The sequence below is a fragment of the Rhodamnia argentea genome, chromosome 5, assembly GCF_020921035.1.
Source record: "Rhodamnia argentea isolate NSW1041297 chromosome 5, ASM2092103v1, whole genome shotgun sequence".
Lineage (NCBI taxonomy): Eukaryota > Viridiplantae > Streptophyta > Magnoliopsida > Myrtales > Myrtaceae > Rhodamnia > Rhodamnia argentea.
The window spans coordinates 5,494,154-5,512,609 of NC_063154.1; the positions used below are offsets into that span (position 1 = coordinate 5,494,154).

An 18,456-nucleotide genomic window follows, 5' to 3' on the forward strand; every position below is an offset into this window, starting at 1 on the left:
ATCTTCAAAATTCAAACTCGAGACATATTCTAACATAAATAATGAACAAGGCATGGTTGCTAGTCCACTAAAGAGAAATCTCATATACAATTGGTTAATTATCCATCCACATATGACGGGATAATTAAAAAAAAAAGTTGTATGTATGTCGATTCGGTGCTAAATTTTTTAGTTTGACTAAATCTGAAATCTTTTAACAATTTGTTAATATAATTCTTCTCGCCAATTTTGATCCGAAATAGCTAACGTAGACGATTTTTTGCAACTTTTTTTTTTAAAAAAAATTTTCCCAATTTTTTTCCTTTTTCTATTATTTTTTCTATTATTATTTTTGGATTTCCAAGCGAGCGGGGTGGCCAGGAAGGAAGAAAAGAAAAGAATGACCAAAAAGGAAAAAGATTCCGAAATTTTTCAAAATAAATTGTAAAAATTGCCCATGTTAGTATCAGCGTGCCACGTAGAACGACCAACGTCCATTTCCAAATTGGCCAAAAGGACTACGTTGGCGAATCGTTAAAAGGTTTAGCACTGAAATGAAAACTTTAGAACTAAATTAATTGCCATGTAATTGGTTTTAGACTTTTTTTGGTAAAAGACTTTATTTATTTCATGACCCATTTAGAATTGATATCCAATCCCCATGAAAGTCCAGTAGGTATTAGTTCCACCAATAACCTTACTATTTAAATGTTTCAGTCAAAATTCAGTGTGAAGCGCATTTATTTCAAGGAAACTATGGGGACGAAGGAAGGTCAGGCTTGGTGCATTTGGCTTGAGGCATCGGGGGATTTCTAACTCGAGAATCAAATATCATCCATTGGAATCATATCAACCGATTCATTGGGTAATCGAGCTTCCATGCTCGTGTCGGTAGATGATCAAATAAAATGAGGTTATTCGAGATATACTCCCCGACCCGACAATCCGAATTTGCTTGCTATTCACTTTTTATCATAAAATGAACGTGTGAAGTAACGAAAAATTTATGAATCGAACTATTAACGAAAGTGAGATAATATAATTTCTGTACATTTTTGTACATGATACTGATGATACAAGGGCCTGTTTATAGGTTGTTCCAGAATGCTATCTAAAGCAACTAAATATTACAATATCAAATACAGTCAAACATAATCAATCAAGGAAGACTAATCAGACCAATCGAAATCAATCACGGAAGATTATGACACCTAACAATATCTCTAACGTCCCCCCTCAAACTCAAGGTGACATAGAGGAGGTCAACTGGAGTTTCAAAGAAGATCAGTGGCATATTTTGCTTGAGAAAGAGATAATACCAAGATAATTTGAAGCAACTTCCAAACCTAGAAAATAATTGAGTTGTCCGAGATCTTTCATTTCAAATTGTTGACTCAAATACTGCTGTAGTTTCGTAATACCGCGATGATCACCACCAGTATTAATCATGTCATCCACATATAAGAGTAGTAGAATATTCCCATGAGATGTTCGTTGAATAAAGCATTGTCGTATGGACTAGAGGTAAATCCAAGATCTTCCATAGTGGAACTAAACTTGGAATACCATGTACGGGGAGCCTACTTCAGTTCATATAATGCTCGACATAAGTGACACACTTTATTAGAATTGTGCATGTATCCAGGAGAAGGCTCCATATAAACTTCTTCAGTGAGATCTGGAATGCATTTTTTACATCCATCTAGAATAGAGGCCACATCTTAATAGCAGTAATAGCAAGGTGGCTGCGAATAGAAGAAAGACATGCAACTGGAGCAAACATCTCATCATAGTCAATACCATACTCTCGAGTGAAGCCTTTGGCTACTAGTCTAGCATTGTAGCGTTCCACTGTACCATTTGCCTTTGTTTTGATTTTGTACATCCATTTACAATATATAGCAGACTTTTTAGGAGGCAAATCAACCAAATCCCAAGTATGAGATTTTTCTAGTGCATGCAACTCAACCACCATTACTTGCTACCAAAGAGGATTAGTATGAGCTTCTCTATATATGCGAAGCTTGTGGAAAGAAGCAATGGTAGAATAACAATGAAAATCACGAAGTCGAACAGATGGTTGACTTACATAGGTAGAACGATGAACAGGAGAAGAAGGAACATCCAATGATGGAGAATCCACGGATGGCACAAACATGTCGGGAGCTGCCAAGTAGATTACCTGCATCAAGATTCGTAGTGGACAATTCCAGAGAGGAAGATTCGTGTGTGTCATCTTTAGGAAATAGATCAATAGAGGCATTGGTGAATAAGCGGACAATCGTGGAGGATGTAAAGGGCTTGAGAGATGAGGACATCTTATGTTCCTAGAATGTAACATAGCGAGATACATGAAGTCGATTAGAAATAGGATCCCAACATCTATATCCTTTATGCTCAATGCCATATCCAAGGAAACAACATAGGTGAGCACGAGGTTCTAGCTTCATGCGTTCATTAGGAAGAAGATGCACAAAACATGCACTACCAAATACTCTAAGCAAATTATAATTTGGAACACTATCATACAAACATTGATAAGGATAAATGTTACCTATAAGAGGTGAGAGAATACGATTGATAGTATATACAGCAGTATGACAAGCTTCTCCACAAAACTGCTTTGGATGGGATGATGATATTAGAAGAGTATAGATGATGTCTAAGATATATTTGTGTTTGTGCTCTGCTCAACCATTTTGTTGAGAAGTTCCTGGACAAGAACAATGAATAATGGTACCGTTCTGAGAAAGAATTCGAAGTAACTCTTTTTCCCTGTATTCCATGGCATTATCAGCACAAAAAAATCTTGATCTTTTGGGAAAATTTGTGTTTTGATCTTGGCAACGAAATTATTAAAAATATGAGTAAGTTTAGATCGATTCTTCAAAAGATAAAGCCATGTATAAAGAGAATAATCATCCATAAAAATCACAAAGTAATGAGATCCTCCAATAGTGGGAGTAGGGGATGGTCCCCAAATATTAGAATGAATCGGATCAAATGATGCAGAAGATATAGATTCACTATTATTAAATGGTAAAGCATGATGTTTTTCCTACTTACAAGGTAAGCAATCAAAATTTTTATTGTCAACAGAACCTAAATGACCAATTAGGATAAGAGGGCTTAATCTAGAAAAGAACGATGACCTAATTGAGAATGTCAAGTTTCAGATGAAACTGTGGCAGCACTACTAATAAAGTAATTGGGAAGCTTTAACGAAATAAGTTCAAACAAGCATCCCACTTTACGGCCTGTCCCATTTGTCTGTCCCATCCATGGATCATTTACACAACAACCATTTGAAGAGAAATGAATGTCAAAACCAAATTCACATAGCTGTCCCACGGATATCAAGTTTAATGAGAGTTTGGGAACCATAAATGTATTGGGTATGGACGTCGAAATGTTCCTTGTATGACTAACTATCATCCGAGAGTTATCACCTGTATGAATAATAGGAACTTGTGAATTGTATGATTTTCACTTGAATAAATTGGAGTTGGAGGTCATGCAATTACAACAAGCAAAATCAAAGAACCATGAATTAGGAGTACCTGGGGTTACTGACGGAGCAGAAGAATTAGAAGTATCGGACTCTTGAATCATGAAATAGATTGTGGATCGAAGATCGTCTAACTATAGAGTAATAGACGAAGTTTTAGAGAAATCCTCAATGGTAGCAGCGGTAGTGGGTGGGCATGCATGCGGACCTCTAACCGAGATTGGTTGTTCATTCCCGTAGGTTGCTTATGTTGTAGCCGATAACAATTGGATGCGGGATGACCAAATTGGCGACGGTCTGTGCAATAGGGCTTCTGCCAAGAGGAGGATCCTGAAGTAGCAACACCGCATCCGTAGGCATGGAAACCGATGGAGTAGTGTGTTGTGCCTTTAAAGTAGCAAGTTGAGTCTCCTCGGTTAACAATTCCGGGACGACTACCTCAAGTTGAGGAAAAGGATCTCGATGTAGAAGTGAAGTATGCACAAGTTCAAACTCATCATAAAGTGCCATCAGAAATTGCATAACACGCATACAATCGCGATATTCAGCAAACTTACTAGCATCAACATTCGACACCCATTTCGGTTCGGATAAATTTAGCTGGTCCCATATAGCATGCATGGAAGATAAAAACTCATTAAGGGACAGGCCTGTCCCCCGATGCATACGATGTAAATTTCCTAACGGTTGACATTGATGAGCTATGTCTGATGTGTAATAACGACTAGCAAGAAGATGCCGAGCTTCCTTTGTCGTTTCTAAGCGACCGAATTTTGATAGATGGAATCCAAGTATTTCGAAACCATGTGAATATCTTATGATTCTTGCTATCCCATTTCTCCAATGGTTCAGCAAATTTGTCATCGGTCTCACCAATCGCCCGGGTGGGGTCACGAATATCTCCAGTGACCTATCGCCAAAGCCTACGTCCTCTTTGAAAACTCAATATTTCTTGAGCCCATAAAATATAGTTTGATCCATTTAAGATTGTCTGAATGGGTACTAAGACTTCTACTTTATCCATGATAAATAACTAGTATAAACCCAGTAAAATCTGTGCAAGTTTCAAGATAAAGTGACACTTCCAGAGCTGGTATGAAGAAAAGGCCAAAAATAGATTCGGAAGAACCGATATGAAAACACCAAGAACCGGTTCAAAAATGGTTGAACCGGTTAAAACGGTGAGCAAACCAATACGGTTGACGTGGTCAACGCCCAATCAACGATGGTCAACGTCGATCAACTATTGGGCACGTGGCGGACATGTAGAGCAAACGTGGCGGACACGTGGGTGACAAGTGGCAGAGAACTCCGGCTAGTCAAGTGGAACGCACGTGCTTGTGGATCTCGCGGCACGTGAGGGCACGTTACAGCTCTTCCGATGACGGGGTTTGGTTGGTTGGACTAGGCAGAGGATGAGGAACTTATTGGTGGCGGCGGGCGTGGACGAAAGCCAATGTATGATGTCGGAAATGAGACTTACAGAGGACGGCATCGGTGGACTAGCGATGCGGCGGTGCGTGCCGTCACGTGCGGTGGCTTCACATGTATGTTAAAGACGAAATTTTAGGATTGCACTCGTTTGAGGGCAGCGATTTTGATGGTGGTGTTCGTTTTTCGAAAACACTCAACAAAGGTCAATAATAGCAAACAAGGGGAAACGGTGATGAATGAATACAGCGGCGTCAATTGGTAAAATCTCTCAGCCTCACGGCTGCACACGAGTCGCGTTGGGTCTTTGGCAACAAGAGCACAGAGGTCGTTGCCGGCGGGGTTCGTCGGGAGAACTGTCGTGGGGAATCGGCCACTCGAGGAATCGACTCGATAAAATCTAAAGCAACTAAATATTACAATATCAAATACACTCAAACAGAATCAATCAAGAAAGACTAATCAGATCAATCAGAATCAATCACGGAAGATTATGACACCTAACAATATCTCTAACATGAACAATGCATATGTATAGAACTGCAAAAAAAAAAAAAAAGCGAGCCAGAGATAATGGACGATCGAGATTCTCTTAGATGCGTGGCTAGTCAAGATACGGATGCAGCGTAGATTCTCTCTATCCAGCGGGATCTCCTATGTCGATTCTGTGCCACGTGTCCGTGACCGGTTGGCGGATGGCCTCTGGTCAATGTTGTGTTTGCCCTAAAAACACTCTCGTCCGAGAATGCTTGCTCTCTACTTTGGTTTGATTGGCTGGCTGAGATTGAATCCCACCATGTTTCCAGCACCCCCTTTCTCTTTTGAATTCCCATTCCAACTCAATCTCTCTCACCTTCTAATTCTAGGGTTTCTCTCTCTCTCTTCTGTTCAGTGTTAGATATATAAAAGGGGTGGGAGAGAGAGGGGGGATTAGGGTTTTTGGGAGGCCTTGTTGCTTTCTTTGAGGCCATCATGGAGAGGAGGCCGGGACGATACGAGGAGGAGAGCGGCGACCGGAGCTGGGAGGCACTAGAGACGACGGCCGATAGGGCCGGCGAGAAGATTGTGGTGGAGGAGGCTTTCAAGGACACGGAGGTGCCGCCGTGGAGGCAGCAGCTGACGGTGAGGGCCTTGGTCACGGGCCTCATCCTCAGCCTCGTCTTCAACTTCATCGTGTGCAAGCTCAACCTCAGCACTGGCGTCATCCCGTCGCTGAACGTGGCCGCCGGCCTGCTCGGGTTTGCCATGGTCAAGTCCTGGACGAGCCTCCTCGAGAGGTGCGGGCTCCTGAAGCAGCCCTTCACGCGGCAGGAGACCACCGTGATCCAGACGTGCGTCGTGGCCTCCTCCGGGATCGCATTTAGCAGTACGTACCATTCAACCCTAAGCTAAGACGTTTTATGTACGTAGATTCATACAGACGCAATGCGCGCCTCGATCTTTTAACTTGTTTTCTCATTGCACTAAAGAATATATTTTCGTTTTATCGTATTCAAACATGTAGACTTCTTCAACTAGAAATCTTTCCATACAATACAAAGAAAGAGAAATACTCAAATAGTTTCCAGCAACGTCGCGAACCTGAAACTGATCTAGAAAATTGTTTTCCTACGTGATCATGTGGCAAATAGAATGTTTATCGAACCCCAAATTCGCAAACTTTGGTCTTTTTAATATTCGTGGCATTGCCCGCTTTCTAAGAAGTACCAATAACAGGTGGGACGGCGACCTATCTGTTGGGAATGAGTGCGCACATAGCGGCGCAAGCAGATGGAGGGAACACGCCGGCCAACGTGAAGAAGCTCTCGCTCGGTTGGATCATAGGCTTCCTCTTTGTCGTCAGCTTCGTCGGCTTGTTCTCCATCGTCCCCCTAAGAAAGGTATTGCTTGTTGCCGTCACCGCGTTGAGAATCCGGTGCTTATAATCTCGAGTTTATTACATTTAACCGCCGTTGCGGACTATGTAAACGGGCTGTTCATTCGTCTTGTCTCTCCTTGAGATTCATGGATTCGTTTTGCCAACAAAACAGATGATGATCATGAGGTACAAGCTGACGTACCCCAGTGGAACTGCCACTGCTTTCCTCATCAACAGCTTCCACACCCCTAAAGGGGCCAAGTTGGCCAAGTACTCTCTCTCAACTTAGAACTTTTTCCATTACCTTGTTTAGCCAATCAATGAATATGCACAGTATTGAATTCACCCCTTCCTAATTCTAAGTCAAATTGTGATTTGATGTGGTTCATACTGCTCTGAAACACAGGAAGCAAGTAGTTGTGCTCTTCAAGACCTTCTGTCTGAGCTTTTTCTGGGCATGCTTCCAGTGGTTCTTCGCCGTCGCCGACGGGTGCGGATTCAGCAGCTTTCCGACTTTCGGCCTCCAAGCTTATAAGCAAAGGTTTCTGACATCATAATTCATCATAACGCTCCTATTAATATGTAATGAGAGGAATTTTTCCTTCAAATGGATAACTTTCATGCGACTCGAGCTTTACCTGTGACCCTCTCTCCCTAGGTTTTACTTTGATTTTTCGTCCACCTACGTCGGCGTGGGAATGATATGCCCTTACATGGTAAACATATCTCTGCTCATCGGCGCCGTCCTATCGTGGGGAATCATGTGGCCTCTCATCGAGACGAAGAAAGGCGATTGGTACAGCGCCGAGCTCTCCCCGAGCAGCCTCCATGGCATTCAGGGATATAGGGTAACTTTCACCACCCTCCATTACATATTTGAATTTCCTAAAGACAACTGAACCTCTAAATTAAGCTTGAAAAGAAGTTGTACAGAGCACGCATGAAACTAGGTTTGTGACTTTTGTCCACCTCAAATAAACCAAACAACTGGAGATGGTTTTATATGAAAATTAACTTGCAACATCGTTGAGTTCTTAACCAAACTTACTGAAAATTCTATTACTGGGCATGGATTGATCTTCATAGGTTTTTCTCGCGATTGCGATGATGCTCGGCGATGGCCTCTTCCATGTGGTGCTCATGCTGATCAAAACCACAAGCAGCCTCATTGCAAACTCTAAGAAGGAATCATCCTCCGACACGCCTGATGAAACTGACTACAATGACGAGCGGCGAAACCTCTACTTCCTGAAGGACCAGATTCCGAACTGGGTCGCCTTTGGTGGATACATTGGCCTCGCGGTCATATCCATCATAGTCCTTCCCTTCATCTTCCCCCAGATAAAGTTCTACCATCTTATGGTCGCTTATGCCATTGCACCCCTCCTGGCCTTCTGCAACGCCTACGGTTGCGGCCTCACTGACTGGTCCCTCGCCTCAAACTACGGCAAGTTTGCGATCATTATCTTCAGCGCGTGGGTCGGGATGGAGAACGGGGGAGTGATCGCGGGCCTCGTGTCATGTGGCGTCATGATGAACATTGTTTCCACAGCTGCTGATCTCATGCAAGACTTCAAGACCGGGTACCTGACCCTGTCGTCGCCGCGCTCGATGTTCTTCAGCCAGGTGTACGGGACTGCGATCAGCTGCGTGATGTCACCCCTGGTGTTCTGGTTCTTCTACAAGGCCTATCCGATTGGCGATCCCACAGGCTCGTTCCCCGCCCCGTATGCCCTAATGTACAGAGGCATTGCGCTCTTGGGCGTGGAGGGTGTGTCTTCCCTCCCCAAGAACTGCCTCAACCTCGCTATACTCTGCTTCGTAGTCGCGATCCTCCTGAACCTCATTAAAGAGCTCTTGCAGCATTTCGAGACGAAGCACCGGCTCTACAGATTTGTCCCGAGCGCCATGTGCATGGCGATTCCGTTCTACCTTGGCAGTTACTTCGCGATCGACATGTGCATGGGTAGCTTGATACTCTTCCTCTGGGAGAGGAGCAACAAGCACAAGGCAAGGGACTTTGGGCCCGCGGTCGCATCTGGCTTGATTTGTGGTGACTCATTGTGGGGGGTTCCAGCCGCGATCCTCTCCCTCGCCGGAGTTCAAGCCCCTATCTGCATGAAGTTCCTGTCTGCCGCCGTCAACCAGAAAGTCGACAGCTTCTTGGACGGGTAGTAAATATGCAAACTCAGCTCTATTACAAGCAAGCCTGTAAATACCTTCGATGTTTTCGCTCATTTTAATTTGACTTGTATGCGAGAATTCTTTAAATGCTTCGCGAAAATTAAACTACATTGCGGTCGGGCTTCCGGTGGTTTTAGGAACGTGCTTGGTTCACTGGTGTTTTTGGGTGGTTCTTTTGCATTATGATTGTTCTCCATTCGGACGGTTATCCGAATCTTGAAGCAATGGTTTTCCCAACTTCAACTGCATCTATTTGTCTTCTTTGTGCGGTACTCCTACCGTATGCTCATCACAAAGCAGGGTAATTAGGTACGACAGTTGATATTTCGGAATACCATTTCATCATTTAACGGTGGAAATTGAATTTACGTGCTTTCCATTATTAAACATAATAAAGATTGGTTCGTTTAAAGAAAAACTACTTTCTAGAAATTAGTTTCCGACTTTTTACAGTTTTTTTGGGGGGAGGTCAAAGACTTTTTACAGAATGGATGATTGAAAAATAATCGATTTTCGAAAGACATTTCCCATAAATTGAAAGCAGCACGCTTAGATTGAGGGAAAGTGACGGCGTAAGTACACTACAAGTGCCAAAACTTGTATACGATGCTCATTTTTAGTGTCAAAACTTTCAAAACAATCACTTAAGTACTAAAATTTTTGAAAAACGATCATTTCAATGTCAAAACTTTCAAAACGATCACTTAAGTGTCAACTTTTTTTTAAAAACGATTATTTAAGTACCAATTTTTTAAAAAAATGATCACTTTAGTGTCAACTCTCTTGAGCCACGTCGGCTCAAATATTAATTAAAAAAGCACGTGTCGGATTTCCGATAAGTCATGTCAACTGAAATTGAAGTTCACACTGATGTGATTGTTTTTAAAAAAAGTTGACACTTAAGTGATCATTTTTTTAAAAAATTAGCACTTAAGTGATCGTTTTAAAAGTTTTGGTACTAAAATGAGCGCCGTATACAAGTTTTGGCACTTCTAATGTTCTTTAGCCGAAAATGACTTACAAGGAATGAATTTACTTCCCCTACACTACCAAACAAATTGAAACTAACCATTTTCAAGGAATTAAAAAGGATTTTTATGAAAAACATTCTCCATTATCATGAAGTTTTCAATGAAATAAACGCACCCATAATGTCTACCCATTATTAAAAGAACTGCCAGCTAAAATTGATTTATCACAAATGCAGCAGTTACGAGTGGACTTTTGGAAAGTGTGAAATGATACTATTATCTTAGAAAAGGTCGATAGTTCGTATCAGTGCAAAGCTCGGGAAACTCGTGGGAAAACAATTGCAAACCTTTGCCGACTCTTTATAGTCGAATCGAACAATGGCCTCCTGCGAAAGGTATTTAGGACAAACATGATCATGCCGTCTTCCTACGTTCAATTTTAGCTCTGAAGAACAATGACATAAAAATAGCAACTGACAAACAGCATCACTGGTCATAAATCTTAAATTAATGGCAACTGAAAGGAGAGATAAGATGACAAAGACATACATTGCAAGACGATTCGGAAATAGACAACTTCAGCGGTGGAACATGGGAGAAAAAGATCGAGAAGAATCAATCAAGACACAAGAGAGTGAGTTATTTTTTTCACATTCCATCTCATTTTCTATGTCTCTTCCGAGAACTTCGGTTAATCGGCAAATATCTCAAGAAAGCATAGGGACAACCGAAAAAACGCACGAGATTCTGACAATCTCTCTCCCCAGACCGACCACCTGCCCCTGAACTTAGATGGCTTAAATATGTTTCCCCTTCATAGATATAACAAAGTTGTTGCCATAAAAGGACAGTGAGGCCTATCTGAACAGAGAGACTAGAGACAATTAAGTACACAAGAATAATGCCCCTTGCCGATAATAGCGTAGCAGAACTTAACAAAGCAAGAGATAGTTCTCTGACCACTCTTAAAACAGAACCATTGCCAAATGCGTATGGACGAGCAAGAGATGTAAACCTCAGTGGTGGCCAGATATGCCACCCTGCATAAGAACATATGATAGCGACGTACATGGTGCTGAGTAGAGATGAGATAAGGAAGATAATAAAGTGCCGATGGTTTGTGGCTCCAACACAATTCCCTATCTGCAACACAGAGTAAATAAAGGCATCACCTACAAATGCAAAAAAAAAAAAAAAAAAAGGAAAGAAGAAAAGGGAAGGAAAATCATAGGTACAACTAGTTTTTATCTACTCTCAAGAAATAAGTGATTGACCTCACAGACTCACAGGATATGCTAGAGAAGAAATTATTACTGCAGGCAAGTAAAAGTCCCCCAATAAACAAAAGAAAGCAACAACAATCAACAATTCGAAAGTGAGCTAATTTCATTTGGTATCAAGTCAATGGGGTTTCACGACAAAGTATAATCACAAAGTGAAAATTACCAATTCTTCCCCCACCTGAAGTACAAAAAATATGAAAAGAAATAAAGAAAACCAGTATTCTCTTTTGGTGAGACTACGGGGGCTGCTTCAGGAAGATGTGAAGATTTAAATAGTTAATTTTGTCTCACGGCTCCGCTATTCGCATTAATCAGATTAAAGCAGATATGGTGTATTCAAAGCAGTACTTTCGAGAAAACAAAAGATGCTGGAAACTTACAAATGGGCAGTGATGATCCATGTAGTCTATACACATTCCACATGAACGACAATGATGAGTTCTCGGTGACTTTGGCTTACAACAATAAAGACAGAAGGTATAATCCTCAAGGTCCCCCTTCCCCACCACTGGATAGCTGCCCCACTGTATGTCTGGAGGCCTGCCTGCACAGCGAAATGCAGCAAGGCCAAAGGTTGTAAAGGTACTTACTGCCAATATTGCAGTTACAAGGGAGTGGAAGATGCCACAGAAATAGCTGATGGAGAAAACAACAGGGTAAACTGCCCAAACTCCACCACCTGAAAAACAAATAACATAAAACAAGAGCCGAGTTATCAGACTATGTATGGTCGTTTTCAACAATAAGATGAGCTAAAAAGGACCTGGATGTCTTGTACACAAGTAAACAAGACAAAAAAAAAAAAAACAATAGCATAACATGTTGGAAACATATCTCATTTCATTCTGCTATTATGACCACAATGAAAAGCTCAGATACTAATTGTTCTGCTCTGTCTATCTCCACACTGCAAACAAATCTGAACATGGTCCACTAAGCCTAACTAATTATAGTCTGTCAAGATACAGATTCCACCTCTAAGCACAATTCCTAGCAACAAGATGGTTTCAATCACCACCTTGCTTTCTCTTCAAATTTCAAAGTGCAAAAAGGATCATTAGCTAACTGATAAGGCATTCTTTGACTTCAAATAGAGCCTGAATGCTTTTCATCCTTCTACCAGAAAACAGTCCTTGGAGTTTGTGTGCATACTTGCATTTTGCAGACAAAAGTGAAGCATGACCACTAGCCGTATAGAGCAACACAATAAGGGAAGACTATCCACTAGCAAGAGAAAGCTGGTTCAGCAACTCACCCAAAATGAAGAGCATAAACAAAGACACAACACTAACAAAGCACCGGTCACGCCAGCGTCTCCACCACAGGGACTTATCTTTTCGTTTCCGTGAGCGCTGATTTGTTATGGCTCCACACCAACCACACTTGAAAATAGGTGCATTGGATGGTAAAAGAACGCGAAGTCCACAACCCCAGCATGTTCTCTCATTTTCCTCCCCGACTGTCGCTTCAACATGCTCCTTCACGAAAAGGCAGGACATGAATCCAATATGTGTGCATACCCACTTTAAGGTGAAGAGCATAGCACAAGGGAACATGATCACTGACAACACCAATGGAATTCTTGCTTCACAGACGAGAACAAAATCTTAAATGGCTCATGATGTTCTCATTTTGTCATCCTAATACATCAGATTAACTACTTAAATGATTAAACTGTCAAGTCTACTCGCTGAGTGACACATTAATCTTTGTATCAAATACAGGTTTGCTTTAACTCTTCCATTAATTAGGGAAAAAATGTCTGCGACTTGAATCTTCTCTCATCCGAATCAAACAATCTCATTCGTAGATTCATCCAAAAAAAAGGCGTTGATGTCCGGATTTCATTTAAATCTCATTCATCCGCAAACAGTAAATGGCGTAAGTAACTAGTGCAAGCAGAAAAACCAATATGCTCAGATTTGAGCCTCCAACTTCTTTCGGAGCCACTTCCTCAATGGCTTCTCTCTCCACCATAATTTAAAGTAAAATACACTCCAAACATGATCATCCTATATAGCTTGATCATCCTCGATTGAATTCACTACCGGAATCAATCTTCAAGAAACGCCTACCGATGCCACTCAAATCGCAGATCGATATCATAAGAGAATATCCTCTTCTTAAGAGCTGAAAACAAACCCCCAAAGAAAAAAACTACGGCAGAAGATTACAGCTAAAAGGAACATCGTTAAGCTCGTTCCTCACCATCAACGAAAGCACAACCAAAGAACCCACGGTTGAAACTCTATATAGCACGGATCGAAACAGAGGAGCTATTACTAGTGAGGAACGAAAACCGAACGACGACGAAGCGAAACATAGCCGAGGTGGCAAATACACACCACGGCCAAGTCAATCATGTTGCGCAGCCACCTCGGCGAACGAAGAACGAAGCAGGAGCTTCGTGTTTCCGACTTCGCGGTCCGAATGGCGAGGGCCGTCGGGAATCAATCTCGACGACTCCGTCTTCGCCTCCTCCGCAGCAACGTCTCCGAGAGAGAGAGAGAGAGAGGAAGTTGATGAAGGTGCGAGTGCGAGTCAGCGAAAGCCGGCGACGAACTGGTTGGTGGTGCTCGGTCGAACCGGACTCGGCCTCAGATATCCGGGAATTTCTCTTTCTACGGCGCTAATTTCCAAGCAATTTCGAATTCTTTTCAGGTCAACTCATTGAAATTACACTTTAATCCCAAAACATTTCCCTAAAAATTCATTTGTATCACTTAAAATATTTAATCAATTGAAAATATTTTTATCATTGATAATAATTTATACCTAAATAATTTTGTGCATGATAAAAATATTATTTACTTAATTTATTTTAGGATTAATACCATGAAAAATTCAAAATTGATATACATGTGACAAATTTATCCTAATTCATTTTTTAATCACAAAAAATCTCAAATTGATACACTCGTAATAAATTTATCCCAAAATATTTTTTTGACCACAAAAAATTTCAAACTAGTATACTTGTGACAAATTTATCCGGAACCGGTACACTTGTGATAAATTTACCCACAATTAGTTTTTAGTTAAATTTCACCATCAAATTATTAACTTGAATGACACATGCCAGTTATCGGGTGTATCGATTTGGGGTTTATTGAGATTGTTTGTGGTATTAGTCCGATTTAACGTAAACTAACGAAAGGTAAATATGTCACATATGTATCGGTTTGAGGTTTTTAGTAATCAAAAAATTTAGTTTGAGATAAATTTATCACGGGTGAACTCATAGATGTTCTAGTTTGGGAATTTTTTGGTTAAAAAATAGTTTGAGATAAATTTATCATAGCAGTTTAGAATTTTTCGTGGTATTAATTATGTATTTTATAAGCTATATAAACAACTATTTTTAGGAAAAATATTTTTCCAATCCATCATTTTTCGCTCCTTCCATTACCGTCTTTGAGTCAAGTTTCGTGAAGGAGTAATTGACTGCAGGTACGTTGACCTCCAGTTGCAATTACATCAGGCCTTTGGGAAAACTCTCCACTCACTCCCAGTTTCCAGCCGCTTATACATCCTCTTTCCCCATTTACAGTAGCCATACCATACGCGCGGTGCGCAAATTTCCAGCAGATGTGCGTCGCATCGAAGTAGCTCGGAGGATGCGCTTCGCACCATATAGACCCGAGTTCGTCGGCTATGTGGTTTGGAATTCAATTTCCACAGTATATGCCCTTCTAGTTCAGCTGTTTTACTGTTGCCACTGCAGGGGGTGGGTCGAAGAATGCTGGCGATGAATCCAATTTTTTTCGCCCTCCAATGACATGCGGTGATGAGTGAAACGCTGACAAGTTTTAAGCTTGTCCAGAGTAAAGCCATTGCATTGCATTTGGCCTTTTTAGTGCAACAAGCTTGACGACTTCACTGGTGTCACCAATTAGCACTTCATATTCTTCACCTTTAAGCCAGCTTGGAGAATCTCAATGCTTCATTTTGTAGCACTTGCATAATTGACAGAAAAAATGTCGATTGATCAACAAGCATGGATCAAACAAAAAGCTACGATTACACCGGTTCAATATCAATTCCGCTGCATTTGCTTTCTAAGGTTTCCGAGAGGGCCCTGAACTTTCTTTTCCACCGGATCTTCCCTGCAAGCGCAACTGCTGGTGTTCAGGTTCGTCCCGCATTTGAGGCACATGCCCTTGCAATTAGGATCGCACACCGCGTTTATGGTGATCTCCACATGCACCAAGTCCCTTAGGTGCTTCGAGATGTCAATTTCCTTCTCTTCAGGAGGAAAATACAGCCGGTCATCCAGGTCGATAGAACCCTCATCCTCGTCATCTCCTTCCTCATCAGCTGGGGATGGTTTGGACTTATCTCGTCCAAAGATGACCCCCATGTCGATAAGTTCAGGCTCTTCAATGGGATCTTCGGTCAACAAAAGTGAGAAATTGGAGTATATGCACTCAGCGGCAGGCTCGCCACACCTATAGAGCCCGGTTTAAAGGTAATGGAAAAACATAATTAGGCTCTACAGTAACCAACACAAGTGAAAGAACATCATTTATCTTTCTTTTTCTTTTTGCCTAAAATCACTTGAAGAATCTGCAACATTACAGGGAAAACAATGTTGATTACATTTCACAGGGTCTTCCCCATAGCCAATATGAGGCTGTGTTGGAGCACATACAATCAATGTGAACAAAACGGATGGGAGAATGCAAAAATATCACCCCTGTACATGAGTTCGTGTATGGATGATCTTGAAAGCAGTTTCACCTTGCAATTTCTCTTTTCTTGTATATTTTGGTGTCCTTGACTGTGCAAGTTATGAAACTGTACTTACTCCATGAGCCAGGTTATTTGTTTCGTAAAATGCTCCGACTGAGCACTGAAGTTATTCATATCATTGGTAGGATCATTATCTTCTATAAAGCATGTTGAATAAGAGTGTCAGCAGCTAAGGACAACAGGCACATCTTCAAATGAACAAGACTCTTTGACAGTTCCATATAATCTCAAAAGTTCCAAAGCAAACTGAGAAATGATTAACGAGACCCACCAAAATTTCTTCCTGGCTGACAAAATCTATGTACTTATCCAGTCTCAGGAAGTCAGCCAAATCTGGAAGGTACTTCCAAAATTTTAATCCCAATATTACCACAGATACACAAAATGAGGATATTGAAAGGAGAATCAAGCAACACTTGATTCTAAATCTAAAGTTACTGGCAATGGAAGAAATGAGTGTTCTGGACCAAGCATGCACAAGAAAAGAGATCCATTCATTTTAAGAGTTTCATTGAAGCTTCCTCCATCCACAAGAAAGAAGCTCAGAGCAAGCTGCAAAGGGCCGTGCTTGAAGAAAAAGGATAAACAGAGGCCTTATGCAAGGCCGTAAAGCTTCCACTATGGAATGAAAATAGGAAGAGCACAGTAGGGATAGACTTCCTTAACTTCTATGAAAGAGCAAGTGTTTATTTAGCTATATCCTCCACCAATACATCTTAAGATAATAGACTGACTCGGAAAGGATTATGACATATGCTAAATGGTGTCTCAATCCTTGGATTTACTCCCCCCAAAAAAAAAAAAATCAATTCCAACGAATCATTGTTCTTAAGATGTGGATTGCTTGAACAAATGATGATATTGCATACGAAATGCAAGAGAGGACTTACGATGGTCAAGTAAGAAAATAAAAACAAAAGTACCTGTTACAACCAAGAGTGATGACAGTTCTTAGTATCCCGTCAAGCCTCAACTTTTGCTTCTTCCTGCTGACATCAATGGATATCTGTACAGGTGTTCCATGAGGATAATCCTTCACGGCTTTGGTCACACGAATTCCCATCGCTGAGGCCCTAGATTTGGATAACTCTGTCGAAAGCTTCTCTAACCCAAGCCTCTCTAAGGTGGTACAGTATTCTACATGTGAAACTGAAGAATTTCTCTTATAAACAACAGCACCTTCCCACGGAGAGTCCACATCCTCATCGCCATCCAGCTCTAGGTCGCCCCAATCAAAAAATGAAGTATCATCACCAGTGAAGGACTGAGAACCGCAATCTCTTGGAGCACGCTTTAAACTGTCTGAAGGTTGGCGCATGAAAACTCTGTGCATATGCCCGGTAACACCGCATGAAGCTTGGCAAGAAGCAGGAACTCTTACGACAGAAGAAGTACTCTTATGAGCTTTCAAGCTATACAATTTATACATGCCAGAACAGAAGGGAACTGTTACTAACGATGAGGTCAAAGGAGACATCTTAGAAGTCCCAAAATTAACAAGGACAGAGAAGAACTAGTTCAGAATTGGACTGGAAGCCTAGAATGATGAATGAGCAGGAGACAACATTCTCGACCGCCAAACTAGATTGCACGCCCGCAACCAACTATATAATAAATGGGTGGTTCTGCAAAGAGAAAAAAAGGAGCCTTCAGACGGCAGTAATTATCATACACGGAAAAAAGGAATAGTAGAAACAAAGTAGAGGCGAGTAACTGCAAGAAAGGAAATTTCGAAGTCCCAGCTAATGCCACTTCATTTTAACGACACAGTTCCTGATGACAACAGCACATAATGCTGATTTACGCACAATTACATAAATACAAGGTCCAACACTGTCTAATTTGAACATTTTCACAAACACTTGGCATTGTAGAACTCGCTTCTCCCAAAACGCTAAATTCGCAATAAAACCCAATTCAACAAGGAAGGCAATGACGGAAAACGTCCGAGTCAATTTCACATAACAGCTGAGAGAACATCATCACGCAGAGAACAGAGTATTTTCCATCGAAACTTTCAGTCACTACCAAAACCCAAGAGAAGCAGGACCCGCATGGAACGAATGAAGCCGACAGGCATCTTGCGGTAGAGTGAATCACGCGAAAGAGAGCCAAGCTCTTGATTTACAGGTTAGTAGGGGACAAGAGAAACAAATGAAGCTGCACGAAAAGGATTGTGTGGTTTTGCAGCAACGAAGCACCTTAAATCATTTGAAGAAGCGAGGCCGAGTGAAGAACTGAGCGGCGGCGGCGGCGGAAACGGCCGACGGGAGCGGAGGCGACGGCGGGAGATCGAGAGAGGGCGACGAAAGAGGCAGCGGAGTGTAGAGCAGAGAGCAGGCCAGAAAACAGGGAGCCTCGGGCCTTAGCTGGTCCCGCCGGAAGACAAACCGCAAAGAATAAAATCGAAGATTAGAAAATTGTTCTCGTGCCCCCGGCTAGGGGTGAGCAAAAAAGACCATCCGGACCAAATCGGGACCAATGATCCGG

General features: G+C 41.6%; 3 protein-coding genes across 4 annotated transcripts; 1 reads left to right on the top strand and 2 right to left on the bottom strand.

The window, feature by feature from the left end:
• The first annotated feature begins 5,839 nt into the window (after window positions 1-5,839).
• LOC115750601 (probable metal-nicotianamine transporter YSL7) lies at window positions 5,840-9,113 on the top strand. The gene is made up of 6 exons (XM_030688078.2): window positions 5,840-6,284; window positions 6,635-6,798; window positions 6,949-7,046; window positions 7,183-7,317; window positions 7,435-7,624; window positions 7,863-9,113. The coding sequence occupies exons 1-6, from the start codon at window positions 5,891-5,893 to the stop codon at window positions 8,949-8,951; spliced, it is 2,070 nt and encodes a 689-aa protein (XP_030543938.1). The 5' UTR covers window positions 5,840-5,890; the 3' UTR covers window positions 8,952-9,113.
• LOC115754045 (protein S-acyltransferase 11) lies at window positions 6,360-13,800 on the bottom strand. 2 transcript variants are annotated; one of them, XR_007198484.1, is made up of 5 exons: window positions 13,560-13,800; window positions 12,470-12,692; window positions 11,595-11,893; window positions 10,539-11,074; window positions 6,360-7,001 (listed from the first exon to the last, which is right to left on the bottom strand). XR_007198484.1 is itself a non-coding variant. In XM_030692965.2 (4 exons), exons 1-4 carry the CDS (start codon window positions 13,575-13,577, stop codon window positions 10,592-10,594), a joined length of 1,023 nt encoding a protein of 340 aa, XP_030548825.1. In that variant the 5' UTR covers window positions 13,578-13,800; the 3' UTR covers window positions 10,425-10,591. The 2 variants fall into 2 exon arrangements, 1 of the variants encoding a protein (XP_030548825.1); XM_030692965.2 differs by lacking the exon at window positions 6,360-7,001 and having other exon boundaries at window positions 10,425-11,074.
• Window positions 13,801-15,145: 1,345 nt separating this feature from the next.
• Window positions 15,146-18,396, bottom strand: LOC115753960 (large ribosomal RNA subunit accumulation protein YCED homolog 1, chloroplastic). The gene is made up of 3 exons (XM_030692834.2): window positions 18,168-18,396; window positions 16,890-17,591; window positions 15,146-15,662 (listed from the first exon to the last, which is right to left on the bottom strand). Exons 2-3 carry the CDS (start codon window positions 17,441-17,443, stop codon window positions 15,251-15,253), a joined length of 966 nt encoding a protein of 321 aa, XP_030548694.1. The 5' UTR covers window positions 17,444-17,591; window positions 18,168-18,396; the 3' UTR covers window positions 15,146-15,250.
• Window positions 18,397-18,456: the final 60 nt, after the last annotated feature.

What these genes read in the sequence shown, in the direction of transcription:
- LOC115750601 (XM_030688078.2), top strand. Translation starts at nt 5,891, where the DNA reads ATGGAGAGGAGGCCGGGACGATACGAGGAGGAGAGCGGCGACCGGAGC. An exon ending in CTCCGGGATCGCATTTAGCA is followed by an intron (nt 6,285 to 6,634) that starts GTACGTACCATT and finishes TACCAATAACAG; the next exon opens with GTGGGACGGCGACCTATCTG. An exon ending in CTCCAAGCTTATAAGCAAAG is followed by an intron (nt 7,318 to 7,434) that starts GTTTCTGACATC and finishes CTCTCTCCCTAG; the next exon opens with GTTTTACTTTGATTTTTCGT.
- LOC115754045 (XM_030692965.2), bottom strand. An exon ending in GTTTATGCTCTTCATTTTGG is followed by an intron (nt 11,894 to 12,469) that starts GTGAGTTGCTGA and finishes TTTGTTTTTCAG; the next exon opens with GTGGTGGAGTTTGGGCAGTT. An exon ending in TGGATCATCACTGCCCATTT is followed by an intron (nt 11,075 to 11,594) that starts GTAAGTTTCCAG and finishes TCTGTGTTGCAG; the next exon opens with ATAGGGAATTGTGTTGGAGC.
- LOC115753960 (XM_030692834.2), bottom strand. Translation starts at nt 17,443, where the DNA reads ATGTCTCCTTTGACCTCATCGTTAGTAACAGTTCCCTTCTGTTCTGGC. An exon ending in ATCACTCTTGGTTGTAACAG is followed by an intron (nt 15,663 to 16,889) that starts GTACTTTTGTTT and finishes CGGGCTCTATAG; the next exon opens with GTGTGGCGAGCCTGCCGCTG.